The sequence below is a fragment of the Hemiscyllium ocellatum genome, chromosome 8 (genome assembly GCF_020745735.1).
Source record: "Hemiscyllium ocellatum isolate sHemOce1 chromosome 8, sHemOce1.pat.X.cur, whole genome shotgun sequence".
Lineage (NCBI taxonomy): Eukaryota > Metazoa > Chordata > Chondrichthyes > Orectolobiformes > Hemiscylliidae > Hemiscyllium > Hemiscyllium ocellatum.
Genome location: NC_083408.1, coordinates 73,680,701 through 73,703,049, shown reverse-complemented (window position 1 = coordinate 73,703,049; position 22,349 = coordinate 73,680,701). Strand labels below are relative to the sequence as shown.

General features: G+C 40.4%; 1 protein-coding gene across 2 annotated transcripts in view; it reads right to left on the bottom strand.

The window, feature by feature from the left end:
- Positions 1 to 22,349, bottom strand: part of LOC132818315 (RAC-alpha serine/threonine-protein kinase) — a 152,141-nt gene that overhangs the window by 33,833 nt on the left and 95,959 nt on the right. For both annotated transcript variants that reach the window (XM_060829202.1, XM_060829203.1), the window contains exons 5-6: positions 9,689 to 9,800; positions 1,387 to 1,531 (exon numbers count right to left, since the gene is read on the bottom strand). In XM_060829202.1, the coding sequence (XP_060685185.1) occupies positions 1,387 to 1,531; positions 9,689 to 9,800 (257 nt within the window). The remainder of the gene's footprint in view (positions 1 to 1,386; positions 1,532 to 9,688; positions 9,801 to 22,349) is intronic.

Here is a 22,349-nt window from a genome sequence, read left to right as displayed (position 1 = left end):
ACGGACCCTGGCACCTGGGAGGCAACATACCAACCGTGAGTCTCGTTCATTCCCTACAAACCTTCTATCTGAGCCTGTAACTATCAAGTCCTCAATGACTAACACTCTCCTCCTTTCCCTCCTTCCCTTCTGTGCAACAGGGACAAGCTCTATGCCAAAGACCTGGGCCCCATTGCACATTTGTCCTATGATTTGAATCCTGTGTTGTAGCTTGACCAGATTATCACCTCACTTTTAGGTATATTTTATGCAGCTCCCATTTTTTTCTTTTGCACTTCCCATTGGACCAAGGTTGATCCTCTGCTTGGATAATAATGTAGATTGAGAGATATATCAGGCCATGAAATTACAGCTTGAGTAAATATAATTTTACTCTTGCTCATGGCCCATAGCCCCTCAGTGATGCCCAGTTGTGATGCTTGTATTAAATCCATAAGAATTTTGTACAGTGGCAGTGCCACACAACATGGAGCGTGCAGAAAGGATCCCATCCCCAAAAGGACTTTTCAATAGTCATTTCTACCAATAATGTAATCAACAAATGCATCTGCAACAGATGAATTTGGTGAAAACAAAAGTTGAATGTAAGTAAGTTTATTCACCCACCTGCCACAGACCTAGTCAGACAAACACATCCACAAGGACTCAGCCAGCTCTGCCAGTGCTGGTGATACTGAAACTCACTCAGTGGATGGATGTTAAGTTGTGTTAGTGAGAAATGAGAAGAATGGTTTTGGGGGAAAGTATACAATCAGTTACAGAAGTTTTAGTGATTCTGCCCATCAAGCATCAAAGAGATCGAAGAAAATCAATAAAAGAAGTTGCGTAATGGTGATGCAAGTGTGAAACCTGAGATTTAAAGCCTTCGTGCATCTGCCCCACTGGTATTTTGAAGAAAAGGAAGGGAACACTCTTCCCATTATGGTAACCAACACTTCCGTCTGATATTGCTGCACGCAAATTGGCAACAACAGGAAGCGCACTTCCAAAATGTACACTGATCAGCTCTATGGCATACCGAAGCAGTCTAAGGGCGTGAAAGGGGCTGTATAAATCCAAAGGTATCTTTAAGTTACAAAATCTCAAACAAAATATTAACCTTTATTTCTCTCACCTCACACATTCACAAAAGCTTACAAATTAACTCGTGAGAAACTAGATGGGTGTTTAATTTATTTAAGTGTATTTCTTGGTCTATTTTAATTCGTTTGTTACAATTATGGTATTATATCTTAGTAATGCTTTCAGTAATTATCAGCAGTTAGCAACAACAGTATTTTCTAATCTATGGGGGACTATTCCAATATAATCAAAAATGTCATTCCGCGAAATAATGCAAGTTATAATATATTTGGTGTTTGCGTATATGCAATTAAGACATCCTACCACTTTGTCTTTTGGTCTAGTGCGAGAAATTTCTATGGCATCAGTCCATGAGTGATCAGTAGGTGACTGTAGATGGTAGTCCATGATGTCATCCTCTTGCTTAAGACGATCTGCTACTGTTTGGATGGCTTTTGTCCATTCTTCCCTGTAAGAATGTAACTAAAAACAATTAATCATTCTAAATCTCATCTTGCATACAAGATAAATTACTTTTGAAACATCCCAAAACTAATGTTTCTGTGATACATTTAATAATTTTTTTGTACAACATATTTTTAAGAGATATTTTTATTAAACTGTTCAAAGCTTCATCTTATAATTACAGATAAAATGATAAGCAATTAAACAATGCAATTTTATCAGTCACTTGATTTTCCCCCAATTGAAACAGGTTTTCAAATTGAATTGAATTGAATTTATTGTCATGTGTACTGAGGCACCGTGAAAAGCTTAGTCTTGTGAGCAATATAGGCAGATCACATAGTTTAGTAGTATAGTTGGTAAATAATAGGTAAACAGCGGCACAAACAAAAACACAAGTACAGGCGAATGTTAAGAGTTTGAGAGTCCATTCGGTATTCTAACACCAGTAGGGTGTAAATTGTTGCAAAACTGGCCGGTGGATGTATTCAGGCTTCTGTACCTTCTCCCCGATGGTAAAGGTTGTAGAAAAACATTGCCAGGGTGAGATAGATCTTTCAGAACACTGGTGGCCTATCTTCGACAGTGGGCCTGGTAGATGGGCTCTATAGATGGGAGGTTAGCCTTTGTGATTGTCCAGGCAGAGTTCACCACTCTCTGTAACCGTCTCCAATCTTGAATGGTACAGTTGCCATATTAGGTGGTCATACGTCCAGACAGAATGCTCTCAGTGGAACACCTATAAAAGTTGGCTAGGGTATTCACCGCCATGCCAAATTTTCTCAGCTGCCTGAGGAAAAAAAAAGAGATATTGTTGGTCCTTTGTAACCAGTCTATCCACAAGAAGAAGCTTGCTGTGGATGACCACTCCCAGGAGCTTGACACTCTCCACTCGTTCCACCTCTGTGCTGTGATGTTGAGTAACATCTCGCCGAACGTCAACAATGAGTTCTTTGGTTTTGCCGGCATAGCTAGGTTGTTCTCAGTGCACCATTTTTCCAGGTCTTCCACCTCCCGTCTGTAGTCTGTTTTGTAGCCATCTGAGATTCGACCGACTATGGTGGCGTCATCAGTGAACTTGTAAATGGCATTAGTCTGGTATTTGGTGATGCAGTCATGGGTATACAGTGAGTACAATAGGGGAGCGGAGTATGCACCCCTGGGGGCTCCAGTGTTGAGTGTTAGTGAGGATGAAACATTGTCCCCAGTCGTCACTGATTGTGGCCTGTCGGTCAGGAAACTGTGAATCCAGTTGCAGAGAGTGGGGCTTAGTACGAGATCACTAAGTCCAGTAATCAGTCGTGAGGGGATAATAGAGTTGAAGGCTGAACTGTAGTCAATGAGTAGGATTTTTACATAGCTGTTCTTGGTGTCAAGATGTTCTAGGGAGTAAAGGGCAAGTGAAATGGCATCTGAGGTGGATCTGTTGGTCTGATAGGCAAATTGGAGTGAATCAAGAGTAGTGGGGAGGCTGGAGTTGATTAATGCCATGACCAGCCCTTCAAAGCACCAGTGTTAGGACCACTGGACAGTAGTCATTGAGACATGCTGCATGAGCCTTCTTAGGCACAGGGATGATGTTGACCCTCTTGAAACAGGCAGGGACAGTGGCCTGCTGCAGGGAGAGGTTGAAGATGTCTGAGAAGACCTCTGCTAGTTGATCTGTGCATGCTCTGAGTGCATGGCCTAGTACTCCATCTGGTCCTATCACTTTCTTTGGATTCACAAGAAGGAAAACTGATCTGACCACTCAAATGTGAAGTTACTTTGTATTGTTTTCAGTTCACAAGTTATCTTAATTTTCCACAACCAGTTACTAATGGGTGGCAGGTAAAAGTCCTTTAAAAAAAATGGATCCCTACTTTACCGCGCCATTGACAATAGGTACTTTTTCTAAAATCTCACTCATGGATGTGTGCTGAGCTAGCATTTATTGCTTAATCTTAGGTGCTTCTTGAATCACTGCAGTCCATTTGGTGAAAGTTGACGAATAATGCTGTTTGGAAGCAAGTTCAAGGATTATGACCCAGCGACAGTGAAGGAACAGTGATATATTTCCATGTCAGGATGGTGAGTGGCTTGGAGAGGAACTTGCAGGAGGCAAGGTTCGCATGTATCTGCTACCCTTGTGCTTCTGGAAAGCAGTGATCAGAGCTTTGGAAGGTCTCAGTTAATAGTTTATTCAACATAGTCATCAATGTGAGCTTGGATTTATAGATTTAACTAACTGCAGATGCTACATATCCACTTCCTGTACTTCAGCACAAAACAAAAATATAGACTGACACTCCAGCAGAATGCCGAGAGAGCACTGGACTATCAGGGGTGCCAGAATTTGGATGAGACGTTCAACTGAGGTGCTGTTTATCTACTGAGGTAGACATAAAAGATCCCATGGATTATGCTGAAGTAAAGCTGACAAGTTAATCAGAGTCCAGACCTTCATTAATCTCTGAATTAGAGACATAGAGTCATACTGCACGCAAACAGACTTTTCAGTCCAACTCAACCATGCCAACCAGATATCCTAAATTAACCTAAATCACTTTTGCCAGCATTTGGCCTATATCTCTCTAAACCCTTCCTAATCATATACCCATCCAGACACCTTTTAAAAGTTGCAATTATACCCATCTCCACCATTTCCTCTGGCAGCTCCTTCTATACATAGATGATCCACTGTATGAAACAGCTAACATCACAAAACAAATAACTTGGTTATTGTCATACTACTGCTTGTGCAAGTTTGCTGCACACAAAACTGTCTTAAATCCAAAGTAAAACAAAACATCAATCCCCTGATGGACTCTGGCAAGAAAATGAACATGTTTCTTATTTTTAAGACAACTAATGCTGGAGATCACATTGGCTCAGACAGTATCGACAGGGAGAGAACAAGCTAACATTGTCAGTTCTGATGAAGTGTCATCTAGACTCAAAGTGTGGAGGGGACAGCATTCATGCTATGGTTTGGAGAGTGGGGGTTGCGTTGGGGGGTGTTGACACTGGGTGCAGAGATGCCAGTGAAGAAAAGATGTTGACAGTTCAGCTTAAGTGAATCACAGTTCTTGTGAATCACAGCGCAAATTGGAGGAACAGCACCTCATCTTCAGACTAGGCACTTTGCAACCTTCTGCACTTAATATTCTGTTCAACACCTTCAAACTGGGAACATTTCCTCCCTTTCTTTTAACTTGTTATCATGTCCTCCCCTCCCCACTTCCCACTTACTATCCTTTCAAGTCTGGCAGGAGACACGCTATTGTTCTGCCATTCTCACAGGCTTGAGCCGAAATATCAATATATTTTCATCACCAGCACCCTACACCCACTGTCCCCAGTACCATCCCAAACCAGATTATAGCATAAATACTGTCCCCTCCACACTTCAACTCTGACGAAGAGTCATCTAAACTTGAAATGTTAGTTTGCTCTCTTTAGAGTTTTAGATCTAAGGAAAATGCACCTGCATTTGGTCTTCAGTCACGCTAGAATGAGAAGCTATCTGGCTTGCTGTGATCTCCAGCATTTGTTGTCTTCAGTACAGATTCCAGCATCTACAGTGATTTGTTACTATATTTACAGACCGATTAGCCTACCCTTGGTCGTGGGTAAGATCCTGGAGTCCATTGTGAAGGATGAGATTTCTGAATACTTGGAAGTGTATGGTAAAATAGGACAAAGAAATATGGTTTCATCAAGGGGAGGTCATGCCTGACAAGTCTGCTAGAATTCTTTGAGGAAGTAACAAGCAGGTTAGACCAAGGAGAGCCAATGGATGTTTTCTACCTGGACTTCAAGAAGGCCTTTGACAAGGTGCAGCACAGGAGGTTTTTAAGCAAGATAAGGGCCCGTGGTGTTAGAGGCAAGGTGCTAGCATGGATAGAAGCTTGGCTAACTGGCAGAAAACAGAGTGGGGATAAAAGGATCTTTCTCAGGATGGCAGCCAGTGACAAGTGATGTTCTGCAAGGTTCCGTGTTGGGATCACAAACTTTTCATTTTATAACATCAATGATCTAGATGAAGGAACTGAGGGCATTCTGGCCACGTTTGCAGATGGTACAAAGATAGGTGGAGGGACAGGTAGCATTGAGGAGGCAGGGAGGCTGCAGAAGGATTTGGACAGGTTAGGAGAGTGGGCAAAGAAGTAGCAGATGGAGCACAACGTGGGAAAGTGTGAGGCCATGCACGTTGGTGGGAAGAATAAAGGCATGGACTATTTTTTAAATGAGGAGAAAATTCAGAAGTCTGACATGCAAAGAGACTTGGGAGTTATAGTCCTGGATTGTCTCAAAGTAAACTTGCAGGCTAAGTTAGTAGGTAGGAAGGCAAATGCAATGATAGTGTTTATTTTGAGATAACTTGAATATAAAAGCAGGGATGTACTTCTGAGGCTCTATAAGGTCAGACCACATTCAGAGTATTGTGTGCAGTTTTGGGCCCCATATCTCAGGAAGGATGTACTGGCCCTGGAGTGGGTTCACCAGAATGGTCCCAGGAATGAAAAGCTTAACATATGAGGAATGTTGGAGGACTCTGGGTCGATACTCCATGGAGTTTCGAAGGATGAGGGGGGAATCTAATTGAAACATACGGAATACTGAATGGTCTGGACAAAGTAGATGTTGGGAATATGTTTCCATTATTAGGAGAGACTAGGATCCAAGGGCACAGCCTTTAGAGTAAAGGGAAGACCTTTTATAAGGATAAGGAAAACCTCTTCAGCCTCAGAGTGGTGAATCTGCGGAATTCATTGCCACAGAAAGCAGTGGAGGTCAGATCATTGAGTATATTTAAGACTGAGATAGATGGGTTCTTGAGTATGAAGGGAATCAAGGGTTGTGGGGAGAAAGTGGGAGAATGGAGTTGTAAAACTGATCTGCCATGATTGAATGGTGGAGTAGACTTGATGGGCTGAATGGCCTAATTTCTGCTCCTCCGTCTTATGGTATTATTTTTCGTATTTTCCTTATTTTCCTCACTTTTCCCTTACTTGTACTTAAGTTCACTTCATTATGTTATTTTTCTTTGTCAGTTGTCACTATTCGCCTTTATTATCCTTTCTTTTGTTCCTCGAATTTTATCATTTCTAAAACAATAACAATAAGCTTTTCTTGCTTTTCCAAAATACTCTAATTTTCGATGTGAACTATTTTCCAAAAGGGGTAAAATGGCTAAGCAGGATCAGGGAAGGCACCCAGTATTCTTTCCTGTGATAGAAACTATTACAGTGAATGCTGGGCTCAGCTACTCTCCCTTTATCTAACTCTGTGGCTGACTGCCCATATTTCAAAGAGTTCTCCCTGTAGGGGATCTCGCTACAAATGTCACTAACAGCAACAGTTACTGGGGGAACAAACAAAAACACAATCACCCGCTTGCAACACATAAAGGATTAAAATATCAGCCTTTAGAATCACATTGTATGTCGCTTGATTTTTCACTTTTCCTCTTTTTAAGTGCCTACATCACATTGTTAACAGAACATAGAGCATATAACTCAAGAACTGTAACTGATCATTTCAACAGTACAGCAGAGGACAAATGCATAAAGTTAAATGGTAGAAGTCAATGGTTAGAAAATTTGAATAGGCATGGAGTCATGAAAATTATAACGTAAATGTCCATTTAGCCCATCATACTCATTCAAGTACTGGCATTTCAAATGAAATTTCTTGCTCTTTTCCATATTCTTTTATATATTATTTTTACCATAAACCTGGTTAATTAATCTTATCCAAGTTAGACTCTACCTTAATAAACAAATAGCACATATTCCACTTTTCTAATAAATTTGTGAAAAATATTCTTGAAACTGTCCTATTTATTTCCCTGGTAATAGTTTTTCACATTACAAGTTTTTGGTTTGTCATTTCAAACACTTAGAACATGACTGCTAAATCTCAAGCCTTTTTGGTTTGGTTTAATATTTCAAATCCTTCTTTATAATCTCATCATTATGTAAATGAAGACTAAATGCATGTTCCTTAGATAGAAAACCCTCATCAAGAAAGTAAAGGCACCAAAAATTAAACAAGATGGAATTCTCCCATTATCAACAGCGACAATACTATGGCATTAAAGGGTGTATTTTGTCCTCTTCTTTTGAAAATGAAGAGACATTGAGACAGAAACACTGAGCAGTCCAATCCAAGCAAATAAGGTAAATAGCTTAAAAGGCCTTTGATTTTTTTTTAAAAAGGTGAAACATAAGAAGCAGCATGTATGGGTGGAGTCAGCTTCCCACAGAACCAGGGTTTTAGTTTGGCTTTCAGCAGTTGTTGGGGTTTTGAAGTTGGCTATGGAAGCTGCCTCTCTCTCCATCTCCCTCTTTCTCTGTTACAGCTAAAGGTTTGGGTTTTTTCTGATGCCAGATCACATGTGAGACAATCTACTTTACCGAGTTTGCCTTTACCAAGGGTGTGTTTATGGGATGTTACTATATTGGAATAATTGCTGTTTAGCAGCTAGATAACATATTATTCTGTTAAGTTTTCCAATAGAGTTAAGTTATTCCAATTCTTCTTTCTTCTGTTGTATTCTTATCCTACAGTTAAAATAAAGTGTGTTTTGCTTAAAGCCGAGTAGCATAACCAATTGAATTAAAAGTTAGGGTCTAGGCTATCTACTTGATATATTTAACAGGAGGTTTGGTCTGATCCACAACACAACAAACCGTTTAGCAAGTGAGATTCATGTAGTCCGGATTGTGATGGCTGACAATGACATTTTTCACCCAATCTTCAGTTTTTCACATTATTAATTATGCATTTGGATCGTATGCATCTTTTTATTGGAATCACATGACTAGAGAGATAGAAATACTGATCACTGCTAGGGCCTCCCAGTGTTAATGTTACTGTCACCCCCAACTGTACACCACCTAAGATGCTGTAAGCAAGGAACTGCTTGATCAGACTATGACGGTTGAATGTCTATATTCAGGACATGGCCCAGAGAGGTAAGATCCTCAGCACATTGACTGGGACCTTGGTGGTAATTGACAGAGAGGAGGGCAGTACTGCATCATGCTAATTAGCAAAAGGAGGCCATGACACCAGAAACACAAGTAGCCTGGACTGAGACAGCAATCCATGTTAACACAGTGGCCCAGCTGAAATACAACACACAGCCGTGCAGCAAGAAGGCTAATGATCTTTTGATCTCCACAAGAGTAAATGCCACTAATTTCTCCTTGCTATCTTACACTTACTTTAATTCTGTCACTACACATCCATTTTCCCAAGGCTTGTGAACTATACATCTATTAAATGCAGTGTGTCCATTCAAAGGCGCTCATCCATCCAAGCTATTAATTCTTCTTGCTGTCTGCAATTCCCAGTCACTCTCAAACAAAGCTGAGAGCCACAAGATGTTTCCTGTGAAGGTGTACAGGTGTGCTTGTTCTTGCATGCTACACAACCTGGGAGAAGAATGCAAGTCATTGGCATCCCTGACCTCCAATATAAAATCCTGAGGTTGAGATAGTATAAGAGTTGGATGGAGATCAGACCTGATGACATGGCAAGAGTGATACGTGCCAGTGTTAGTTTGTGTGAAGAAGGTCTATAGAGTATGCAGAGACATAGAGAAGAAGATAGAGTTAGATGAGATCCAGGGAAGTAAGCGATGAGTGGATACCACCGAGTAACTGTTCTTTCATGTCGGGATTTTGCACCATTTAGTTCCTCAGGGAAGGAGAATTGGAAGTAGAATATAAATGAGGAGAGTTGAGCTAATGAGGAGATGCAAATACTTTGTAATAAAAGTAGTCACCACTTAATAGTGAGATTCTGAGCTTGCCAAATGAACCTTATAGGGAAAATAGGGACACTTCTTCTTCAAGTCAAGATTCCATGTTTTCCATTCTTGCTGCATTTTCCCAACTGTCTTGCCATTGCCCACATCAATCAAGGGCATGGAAAATGTCTTCATGTTCTTGAAAGGCACCGATAATACACTAAGTCTACAATAGACTTTTGTCTTCTTTAAAAATATCCTTGAAAATTATTTGACTACTGAAATAAGGAATATTTTAGACATGTATTACGAACGAATTTGCTGGTGATTAAAATTCTATGCTGTAAAGAAACAATGTGCAGTTTTAACTGAGCTGATCAGCATTGTTACTGATAAACACACATCCTTTATAAAACATACCGTTCCTCTGGGCTATCAACATGAAATGTTCTTTCTATTACTGTAGTCCACTGGAGACACCGGATGATAAATGTGTTTGATTTTGGTCGCTCTGTCTTCATCAGTTGACATTCTAACGGAAAGATAAAATTAGCCTGAAAATTACACTTCTAAATATCAGACTTTCACTTGATCTCTACTACCAGGCATAATTATAAATACAACTCTGATAACACAACACTCACTTCCCATCTCCAACTTCATATTTCATCCACACTTTTGGAATGGCAGGACGTTCAATCAAAAAGCCCACTTAGCTAAGGGATTTGTGAGGTAAGCAAAATGGAGAAATATAACAATGATCACTGGGTGAATCAATCAAAGATGGTGCACCTTTCACCAATCAACTTAACAGAAGTATTGGTTGACACAGCAGTTATGGCATGTGGAACACAAAGAAGTCTTTGACATGGAAGGGAATGTAAAAATGAAAAAAAAGAGTTTAAGAATAGGCATCTAATAATCTGACAGTAGAACATATTTTCAGTCCCAGTAATCTTACTAGATTTACAATTTTAATACAGACATAAAATACACAGAGATGATATGGGATGAAAAATAACAATGTGGGTGGCATGGTGGCACAGTGGTTAGCACTGCTGCCTCACAGCGCCAGAGACCTAGGTTCAATTCCCGCCTCAGGCGACTGCATGGAGTTTGCACATTCTCCCAGTGTCTGCGTGGGTTTCCTCCGATTTCCTCCCACAGTCCAAAAATGTGCAGGTTAGGTGAATTGGCCGTGCTAAATTGCCCGTAGTGTTAGGTGCAGGGGTAAATGTAGGGGAATGGGTCGGAGTGGGTGCTCTTCAGTGGGTCGGTGTGGACTTGTTGGGCCGTTTCCACACTGTAAATAATCTAAGTAATCTAATAACTGGAATAGACGTTGGAGGTAATACAGAACATCAGAATGGGAGGCATTTAACTATGTGATGGATAGGGCTCAGCCTAAAACCCTAACTAGGAGCAAAGGACTTCCAAAAGCCCAAACCAAAACCTAAAAGTTAAAGAGTGCAATACAATTTATTTGAGTGGTATAACAGAAGGAAAGCAGGAGAAGTGGCAAAGCACAAATATAGAATAGAAACATAAAATAGAGAAAATAGGCCATTCATCCCATCCAGCCCACCTTTTCATTCAACATGATTATGGCTGATCTCTTGCTTCAATGTCACATTCTCATTTTCTTCCCATATACCTTGACATCTTTGGTCTCGAGAAACCTTTTTTTCCTTGAACATATTCAGTGATTTGGCCTTCACATCCTTCTCTGCTAGAGAATTCTACAGGTGCACCGCCCTCTCAAAATGGAGAAATTTGAATCCTAAATGGCATACCATCTTCAGACCATGATCTCTAGTTCTGAACCACCCAGCCAGAGAAAGTCTCATCTCTGCATCCAGTACATCCAGCTTGGTCAGAATTTTCCACACTTTAATGAGATTGCCTCTCATTCTTATAAAGCTCAGTGAATACACATCTTGTCGACCCAGTCTCTCTTCGTGACAAATCTGCCATTCCCTATCACAATCTGGTGAAACTATACTGTGGTCCTTCTATGACTTTCTTTGGTAGGGAGAACAAACTGCACAGCCTGCTGGAAGGTCCCTCTGGACTTTAACATTTCCCAAAACTATTACCATTTATTTATAAATAAAAACAGAAATTGCTAGAAAAACTCAGTAGGTCTGGCGCATCTTGGAGAGAAATCAGAGTTGATGTTTCAGGCCCAGTGACCCTTCTTCAGAATTTCAAGGCAAGGAGAGCAGCAGGTTCTGGAGCACAACTCTTCAGTACTATTGCTGGAATGTTGTCAGGGCCCATAGCCTTTACAGTATCAAGTGCCTCCATCCATTTCTAGAATTAATCGAGTTGGCTGAAGACTGTCATCTGTGATCCTGCTCACCACTGAAGGCAGCCAAGATGCATCATCTACAGTACTTGGCATTTCAGGCTAAAGATTGCTGTGAATGCTTTTGCCCTGATGATTTGGATTCTTCCATCATAAATGATGGGGATATTTCTGGAGCCTCCTCCTCCAGTGAGTTGTTTAACTGTCCACCACCATTCACAACTGGTTGTAGGGAGGCGATGTTATTGTTGGACTGTTAACCCAGGCAAGCTCTGGGGACCTGGATTCGAATCCCAACATGGCTGATGGTAAAATCTGAATTCAATAAAAGAAAATCTGGAACTAAAATCTAATGATGACCAGGAATCCATTGTTAATTGTTGGAGAAACACATCTGGCTCACTAATGTTCTTTCGGGGAAAAAAGGTGCCTTCCTGTCCTACATGTGACTCCAGACCCACAGAAATGTGATTGACTCTTAACTGCTCTCTGGGCAATTAGAGATGGGCAATAAATGCTGGCCTAGCCAGTAGCGCCCTCATCCCATCAGCAAATGTTTTAAAAATGTGATAAGACTGCAGGGCTTAGATCTGATTCATTGATTGTGGGTGGCTCTGCCTATCACTTGTCACCCATGCTGCTTGGCATGCAAGTAGTCCTGTTTGGTAATTTCACCAGGTTGGCACCTCATCTTTATCCATGTCTGGCGTAGCTCCTGGCATGCCCTGCTGCAATCTCCATTGAACCATGTTTGATCCCCTGGCTTGATGGTAATGGTTAAGTGGGGAATATGCTGAGTCGTGAGGTTGCAGATTGTGTTGGAGTACAGTTCTGCTGCTGGTGAAGGCCCACAGGGCCTCATGGTTGCCCAGTCTTGAATTACTAGATCTGTTCAAAGTCTGTCCCATTTAGCACAGTGATAGTGCCAGACAACACAATGGAGATAGTTCTCAACGTGAAGCCGGGACTTTGTCTCCACAAGTTCTATATGGGGGGTCCTTCTTCTCAGTACTGTCATGGACTGATGCATCTGCAGCCGGTAAAGTGGGTACAATGAGGTCAAGTATGTTTTTTCCCTCTTGTTGGTTCCCTCATGACCTTCCACGGACCCAATCAAATAGATATGTTCTTTAGGACCCACCAGCAGTAGTACTGCCACTCATGGTGGTGGACATTGAAATCCCCCACCCAGAAGGCATTTCACCCTCTTGCCACCTTGAGTGCTTCTTCAGAGTGTTGCTCAACATAGAGGAACACTGATTCACCTGCCAAGGAAGGATTGAATGTCATAATCAGAAACATTAGCCTGAAACCATGAGACTTCATGGGGTCTGGAGCGAATGTTGAGGCAAATCCTTTCCGACAGTGAACCACCACCTCTGCTAACTTTGTTCAGACACCAGTTTTGTTTCTTAAATAAAAAAAAACTTAACGATTTGGTAAATACAATAACTTTAGCAGAGAAAAAAAAACAAACAAAATAATTAATTTTAATGTTTTAAACCCAAAACATTTGTTCTCAGCCCCCATTCATACAAAAAATGGAAAAACAAACAGTCGGGGATAAGTAAAATAAAACTGGCCAGATTATTTAAATGATTTTCATGATGCATTGTTTCATAGGCACAAATATGAACTCCTTGGTTGCTCTTCTGGAGATGTTGATCAGCATCACTTTTTTCAGTTCACTCAGATACATATAGTAATACCTCTAACTTAGCTTTCTACTCTCCAGACCTCCAAAAGCTGGTAAGTAAGTTAGGTAAACAGCTTTAAAAGCTTCATGCTGTGTCACCATCACCCAGAACACTTCTCCGCAGAATACATAGTCCAAAAACAAAAACCACTCTGGTACTGCCCTGATAAACTGACTGTCTTTTCCTAGGGCCTCAATTACCATTGCTATCTGCTTGAATATAAGATCAATTCCCAGGTACTGACCTCGTTAATAGCCAACTTCTGCTGTCTGTTTAAATACAGTGCTCTTCCGGGTGTTCCCATGTCTGTATGAACTCTTTTAATCAAGAAACAGTCTGCAGTTAAATTCTAGGCCTGGCCCCATAAACAAAAGTTTAGTTGATTTGTTCTTTTCCTTTTACCACGAGCTGTTTTCTCAAAGTCCAAAGACTATCTTCAGCTCATAATTCCCAATTCATAGCTCCAAACTAAAAATTGATGGAAGAATAAAAGTAATGAAAAGTCAGTGAGGATTCTCACATCAGTTTTCAGTCTCACTAACCTCTCCTGTATTATCTTTTTATGACAAAATCAAATTTCTTTCAATTGCCCCTTCCAAACAGGCCTTTGCTTTTCTAGCATTCCATGGAAGATATTTGTGTCTCCTTCTGTAGAGAACTAAAGTTGTTCATTGATTGTTCTCTAATTTCCATTTTCTCCAGTCAGACAATAAGCAGCCGACATTGATTTCCCTAACCTTTTCCTCTTTATATACTCATAGAAGATCTTGCTGTCTACTTTATGTTCCTTGCAAATTCACACTCATGCTCTATTTTGTCCACTCATAATCCATCAAATCTCTTAGTCATCATTTACTGAAGTCTTAATTGTTTCCAATCCTCAAGTTTACTATTTTTTAGAATAGAATTTTTAATAGAGTCCCTACAGAGTGGAAACAGGCCCTTTGGCCCAACAAGTCCACACCGACCCTCCAAAGAGTAACCCATCCAAACCCATTCCGCTACCCTATTACTCTACATTCACTCCTGACTAATACACCTAACCTACACATTCCTGAGCAATTTAGCATGGGCAATTCATCTAACCTGCACATCTTTGGATTGTGGGAGGAAATTTGAGTACCCGGAGGAAACCTACACAGACACAGGGAGAATGCGCAAACTCCACACAGACAGTTGCCAGAGGATGGAATCAAACCCAGGTCCCTGCCGCTGTGAGGCAGCTGTGTTAACCACTGAGTCACTGTGCTGCCCCACACAGTATCTAGCAACTTCATAGACTCTTCGCTGGATCTAATACTATCCTTAATTTATTTTGTTAGCCACAACGGTGTTACTTTCCCTGTTGCAACGCATGCATCTGTTCCTTAAACATTTTTCACTGCTATCAATCATTATGCATTTTAGTAAACAGGACCTTAGAGTGTCTTGAAGATATTGGCAAATACAATTGCTGAGTTAAAGAAAAGGTGAAGCTATTGAAGGATGTCAGCAGCAATCTTCAATGGAATTGAGATTCTTAATCATTTTGCTTTTATATTTAAAAGTCGAAGATGAAAGGAGGGGTCCTTAAAAGGAATGAGGAATAACTGACACACTTATTTCAAAACATTGTGGCAAATGATAAATCGACAGCAAACCCAGATAGTCCAAGCTCCACGCAGCATATTAGCAATTAAACATCAGACTTTCTAATCATATTTTTCATTTCTTTTTATGTAGGAAAATATACATACCAAAGCACGAGAAGGTGACAAAGGTTACTTGACAAAGTTTAAATAAGAAAACCATCTGTCCTAACTACAAACTGTTAATTGCACATCAGAGGAAGAAAACTAGCGGAAACCATTAGGGCTAACATTACTATACATTTGAAAAAGTATTATCTAATCAAGGACAGTCAACACAGATTTGTAAATGGTATGTCATGCTTGATTATTTCCATTGAATTCTTTGAAAAATGAGAGCATAAAACAAAGAATGCACTGAATTTGAATTTTCAAAAACTGTTTGATAAAGTGCCACATATGGGACACGATGCATAAATTAAAGTTAATGATATTCAAGGATAAAGGGATGGCTGAAGGATAAAACAACGAAACAATGACTAAATTAATGCTCTCAGACTGCCAAAATGTGCTAGAGGCGTGCCTCACGGATGTGTTGGAACCTTTCTCGTTCTCTAGATACGCAAATGACTTGCACAACAGCACAAATGATGTCAAATTTTGCTGATCTTAAAATTCGGGAAGACTGCAAGAGGATTTAGGCAGAATAGATAAATAGACAGATGTACGCCTGTCACAATTCAACATACATAGGCAGAAGCAATACATTTGCAGGGGTGGGGTAGGTGTGAGAGGCAGAATGTGAATCTGCTTAAAATCATAAAAAGTCACCAAACGGAGCAATCGGGGTACAACCTTATTTTAATTAGGCAAAAAAATCGACACAAAGGGTAAATAAAGACACAACATTGGGACATGCAATGTAAAACAAGAGGCAGTATAAACCTTCAGAAATATTTCTTGGGTGTTTCTCATGGATTATTAAGGACTCAGAGCAGGTTCTTTAAGCTCTTAAATCCATACAACACAGAAAGCGACGATTCAGTCCCTTATACATGCCAGCTCTCTGCAACTGCAACTCACTTAATTCCACAGGAAACATGCCTTTCCTCCTAAAACCTAAAAATGATCTCTTCAGACAATGTCCAATTCCTTTTTGAAAGCTTTAATTGACTCTGCCTCTATTCAACTCTCCAGCAGTGCAATCAAGATTCTTAAACCTCAAGGCATAAAAAAAATTTCCTCATGTTACCTTAAACTTGTGTCTTCTGGTACTCAATCCTTCCACCAAAGGCAACATTCTTTTGCTCCAACCTACTCTGTCTAGATGGTTCATGATTTTGAGTACCTCTACCAAACCTCCTCTCAACATTTCTCCAAAAAGAGAACTGATCTATTTAACTGAAGTTCACTATCACTTGGGACCATTCTCTTGAATTCTAATCAGAATATAGTGTGCCATTCTCGATGTAAAGGCATTAAAGAGGCTGCAGATGAAGCCAAACTAATACTTACACAGATTTTACACTTTTGCACTCTATGCAACTATATATAAATCCCAGGATCCCTAAAGCTTTACTAGCTGCTTTCTCAACTTGGCTTGTCATCCTCAATGACTTGCACACAAACCCCACCCTCCCTCCCTCCAACCCCAACACCTCCCCCATCATCACCAACCTCCCCCCACCACACACCCCCCTCCCCCCCACCACACCCCCCCCCACCACACATGCACACGCGCACACATTCTTTCTACCAAAATGAATGATTTCATTCACCTTTGCACTAAGTTTCATCTGCCACCTGCACACTAATTCCACTAGCCTGCCCATATCCAGTTATCCTCCCTTAGTAATACTTGCAAGTGTTGTGTCATCTGCAAAGTCACAGATTACTGAATCCCTGGTGCATTCACTCTTTCAGTCAAATGGCAGCCACATTGTCCATTAAAAATAATCACAGCAGCCATCAGACACCTCGCAATGTCCATCTCCATTCTACACTCACAAATTAGCTGCTCAATCTGCCCTTCAGCCAATTAGCAGTCTGCACCTGCAAACATCATTGTTGTAACCGATCTCTCCCTCCTCCAATGTCCGTTTCCCAATCTGAACAGGGAAAATTTTGACCTTCAAATGGGGTTTCTGAAATTTAGCAGTGTTGCTCTAGCTAATGCATAAAAAAACTTCTTGCTAACATTTCAAATATTTTTAAAAAGTTATTTTCAAGAGCCTGACTGAAAAAGACAAATAGCAGTTGAGAATACAGTGAAAAAATATTTTGAATAACATGTCTCTTGTTTATCAGTAAATAGGTACTTAGAAAAAAACTTGAATATTTAGGTTGTTCTTTTTTGAGCAGAGGTTTATCAAAATAGAAAATGCTTTTCCGTAAATGGCTATTTCAGACAACTCAATTATAGCATTTAACAGTGAATTAAATTAACATGAAAAATAAACTGAATAAATATGTAGAAAGAGTGTAATATGAATGGAAATTGGCCCTGGTATGAAACTGAACCCAAATTACAAAGGCAATGTTGGTCCTCAATGTTAACATTACTACCCCCAGAGGTCAACAATTGCTTAAACATACTAATACACAACACTGACAAAATTATCTACAGAATAGCTATTCAATAATTCCAAGGACAGAATCAGTGGCAAGAAAGCCACATTTATGTAGATTATCCAAGTTGCTTGTGTCATTGATCTCCACTCACAGGATGAATTCTTGCCTATACAACATGTACAGTTATCCAACATATTGAAATAACTTCAGCTCTAATGTGATCCATGGTAATTTTAACATGTGTTGGTCAGAATAGATTAAACAATGACAATAAATGCTTGGCCATGACAAATAATGGAGAATGGCGATAAGAACAGTTAAATTACATTTATATAGCACCTATAATGATTTAAAACATCTTAAAGAGCCACAAAGGAATAAACTCTGACAGTAATCAACAATCAAGTACAAGAGAAACCTCTCAATGGGAATGGGTTTCTTCAGCACTGGTTTATCATCCCAAATGACTGCTAATTCATGACAGAGTTCACCATCGTATCTGTTACTTAAATCATCTTCACTGTTCCACACAGCCAACAGGTTTTTACAGCTTATTTTACCATAAAAAAGTTTCATACAATAAGTTACACTTGCCAATTTTTTAAAAAAACATTCTACCACAAACAGGAAATGTTCTGGATGTGAAGAAAAACTCCAGGGACCAGGCCACATAAATTTAATCAGTGACATGATGTTAAAATTCTGCACTCAAAATTGAAGCATTAACATGGAATATGAAAACATTTCGTCAAAAATTCTTAAGTGTGACAAAACCTAAAACTATGTTCTAATGAATAGAATAAATATTGTTCACAACTCAAAGATCATCACAGAAGGCAAAGGTCCCATGCAGCTTCTCATCACCACTAACCATCATTTCAGGTGTGCTCATCACTGCTTCCTCCACTCTCACGCCTAACAATAAGTACCATGACCTCAAGAGCATTTTCTGCATGAAGATTGAATCGGCAAATCAGATGGCTCTTATTCCTCCTTCCATTTCCTTAGCTCTTTAAGCATAACTTCTTCTAAGTTTCCCCCTTGTACTTACCCTGAATATTTTAGCCTTACCTTTCTCTACTTTCTCTATTATCTTTCTTCTGGCCCTATTTGACTTCACCTTATCTGATCATAACACAATTTAGGTGTATTGGCCATGTTAAGTTGCTCAGTCTCCAGGGGTGTGCAGGCTAGGTGAATTAGCCATGGGAAATGCAGGGTTACAGGGATAGGGTAGCGGTGTGGGTCTGGTCAATGTGGAGTTGATGGGCTGAATGGCCTGCTTCCACACAGTAGGGATTCTACGATTTCCCTTTCTCAATTGCCATTATTGACAATTCTCTCGTTTTATCTAAAAATCTGCCATTACCCTTTCTACTCCAGCCTTTCTGGACTGTTGCCAGTGTCTCATCTATCACAAACTGGATGCCATTGTAAATTCTGCTGCAAAGGTCACATCAATTCCAAATAACCCATCTAAAAAAAGTCAAATAGGAGTTCAGAATATAGTGAAAGCTGTGCTATTTGAACGACTGTACATTAGATCTGAATCAAGCTCTTTAATGTACTTCAGCCATACAGACCTCCTTATGTCCTATCCTTCTACAAATTATGATCTATTGACTAATCCAATTTTAATCACTTCACCATTGTTAACCTTGCCATCAGATACTTAGGTCCTAATTTCTAAAAAATAAACTTTTTAGGACATGGGCATTTGATGATCTGTAGCTTTAAATGGTTATTTTGACCTGTTTTAAAATTTAAGAGGTTTTAAAGGCAGAAATGACATGCACTAGAGTAAACAGTTTGTGAGGCCTTGGGTTTTTTTTAAGTTGGAAAAATAGAAGCAGCCTGAATGGATGGGGTCAAACTCCCACAGAACCAGGATCTTTAGCTTACCTTTCAGCAGTTGCTGTTGGGGCCTTGAAGAAATGAAAGCTATTTCTTCCCCTCTCCTGGGTTCAGCCAAAAGCTGGGGTTCTCGGCCTACTTCGGGAGTTGTCTGTGAGGCAATCTGTGTTCTGAATTTGACTTTTGCCAAGGGATATGTTTATGGGATTTTACTACATTGTAACAGTTAATTAGTAATAGTTACCATTTCTATTATTCTGCCAAGTTTTTCAATTGAGTTAAGTTATTCCAATTCCTTCTTTCTTTTGTTGTATTTTAACTATAGTGGACGAACAAAGTGTGCTTTGCAATAAATCTGGTAGTTTTACCAATTGAATTGCATCTGAAATGGAACATCTTACATTAACCTCAAAAATAAAAAAAAAACTTATAGTCTAGACTATCTTCTGAATATTTTGAGAGAGTTTGACCTGGTTCAAAATTTGTGTCACTGGCTAGGCCAGCATTTATTGCCCATTCCTAGTTGCTTTTGAGAAGTGGTGGTGAACTGCTTTCTTGAACCACAGCAGACAACACGCTATAGGCGGAGGAACACTGCACTTGGGAGAGGGAATTCCAGGATTTTAACCCAGCAACAAAGAAAAAACAATGATATATTTCCAAGTCAGGATGGTGAATGGCTTGGAGGGGAACTAAAAGGTGGTGGTGCTCCAATCTATCTGCTGCCCTTGACCTAGATGGAAGTGGTCATGGGGTTGGAAGCTGCTGTCTAAGGATTTTGGCAAATGTTTGCATTATATCTTGTAGCCAGTACACACTGCTGCTAATGAGCATCGATGGTGGAGGAAGTGGATGTTTGTGGATGTGGTGCCAATCAAGCAGGTTGCTTTGTCCCTGATGATGTATGTTCCTGGAGTGTTGTTGGAGCTGTACCCATCAGGACAAATGGGGAGTATTCCAACAGACTCTTAGAGTCATTGAGATGTACAGCGTGGAAACAGATCCTTCGATCCAACTTGTCCATGCCGACCAGATATCCCAACCTAATCTAGTCCCATTTGCCAGGAGTTGGCCCATATTCCCATAAACCCTTTCTATTCATATCCAGATGCCTTTTAAATGTTGCAATTGTACCAGCCTCCACCACTTCCTCTGGCAGATCATTCCACGCACGCACCACCCTTTGTGTGAAAAAGTTGCCCCTTAGGTCCCCTCCCACCCTAAACCTATTCCGTCTAGTTCTGGACTCCCCCACCCCCAGGAAAACACTTTGTCTATTTATCTTATCAATGCCCCTCATGATTTTATAAACCTCTGTGGAGGTTACCCCTCAGCCTTCGATGCTCCAGGGAAAACAGCCCCAGCCTATTCAGCCACTCCTTACAGCTCAAATCCTCCAACCCTGGAAAATCTTTTCTGAATCCTTTCAGGTTTCTGTGCCTTGCAGCGGGTGGACAGGCTTTTGGGAGTCAGGAGGTGATTTACTCACTGTAGTATTCTTAGCCGCTCATCTACTCTTAGAGCAAGAACAAAGAACAATACAGCACAGGAACAAGCCCTTCGGTCCTCCAACCTGACCCAATACAGTTTGCCCTTCCATTCTAAAACTGTCATGATTTACAGGATCCATATCCCTCTATTCCTTTCCTATTCATGTATTCGCCCAGGTGGTTCTTGAATGCAGAGGCTGGAATCGAACCAGGGTCCCTGGCACTGTGAGGCAGCAGTGCTAATCACTGAACCACCACGCAGCCCCTTTCTTCATAACTATAATATGCCATACCAGGCAACATTCAGGTAAACCTTTTCCATACCCTCTCCAAAGCATCCACACCCTCCTGGTAGTGTGGTGATCAGAGCGATATGTTATATTCCTAGTGTGGCCCAACTAAATTCTATAAAGTTGCAGCATAATTTGTCTATCCTTATACTCAATGCCTTTTCCAATGAAGGCAAGACTTTTTTTACTACTTTATTAACTTGCTCTACCCCATTTTCGTACCTGCATACCCAGATCCCTCTACGTATCAATGCTCCTAATGGTTCTGCCATTCACTGTATAATTTCCACTGCACTTGACCGTCAAAAATGCATCATCTCACATTTACCTGGATTAAACTCAATCTGCCATTTTTCTGCCCATGCCTCCAACCTATCTATATCTGCTGTATCCCCTGACAATCCTCCTCAATATTCACAACTCCACCAATCTTTGTATCACCCATGCTCTTGTAGCCACTGTGTTTATATGGCAAATTCACTTGAGTTTCTGAAGAGTGGTTGCTCCCCCCCTCCCCCCAAGATATTGATAGTGAGGGATTCAATGATGTTAACACCCTTTAATGTCAAGGGGCAGTTGTTAGATTTATCTCTGAATTGAGATGGTCACTGCCTGGCATTTGTATGACACAAATACTATTTATCACTTTCAGCTCAAGCTTGAATATTGTCTAGGTCTTATTGCATCTGATCATGAACTGTTTGAGAGTCGCAAATGGTGCTAAACATTGGGCAATCACCTGCAAATATCCCTATTTCAGATATTTCGATGAAGGGGATCCCACCATACATCTTGTCAGCTTTCTTAAGATGTTGAAGTAGAAATAAGCTGAATGGCAGGTGTCTTTTCTCTAGCATGGGGGATTTAAAGATGAGGGGTTGTACATTTAAGGTGAGAGGAGAAAGACTTAACAAAGACATGAGGGGCAACTTTTTCACAGAATGGTTCATGTGTAGAATGAACTTTCACAGAAGGTGGTGGATGCAGTTACAGCATTTAAAAGACATTTGGATCAAGATACGAATAAGAAATGTTTGAAGTGATATGGGTCAACACAGGGAGGTGGGACTAGTTTAGTTTGGGATTATGGTTAACGCGAAGGGTCTGTTTCCATGCTACATGACTCCATGACTCTATCTTACCACTATGACCAAGTGTTGGTCATCTCACCTAATATAACAACTTACTTTACTTGGTGACTATTACTATTCCATAATACTCTCATACGGCGCTTTGGGAAAGTGAGAGTGTGGGGAAGTAGCACCACATGCTTTTCCATTCCAATATTTATGACACCCTGAAT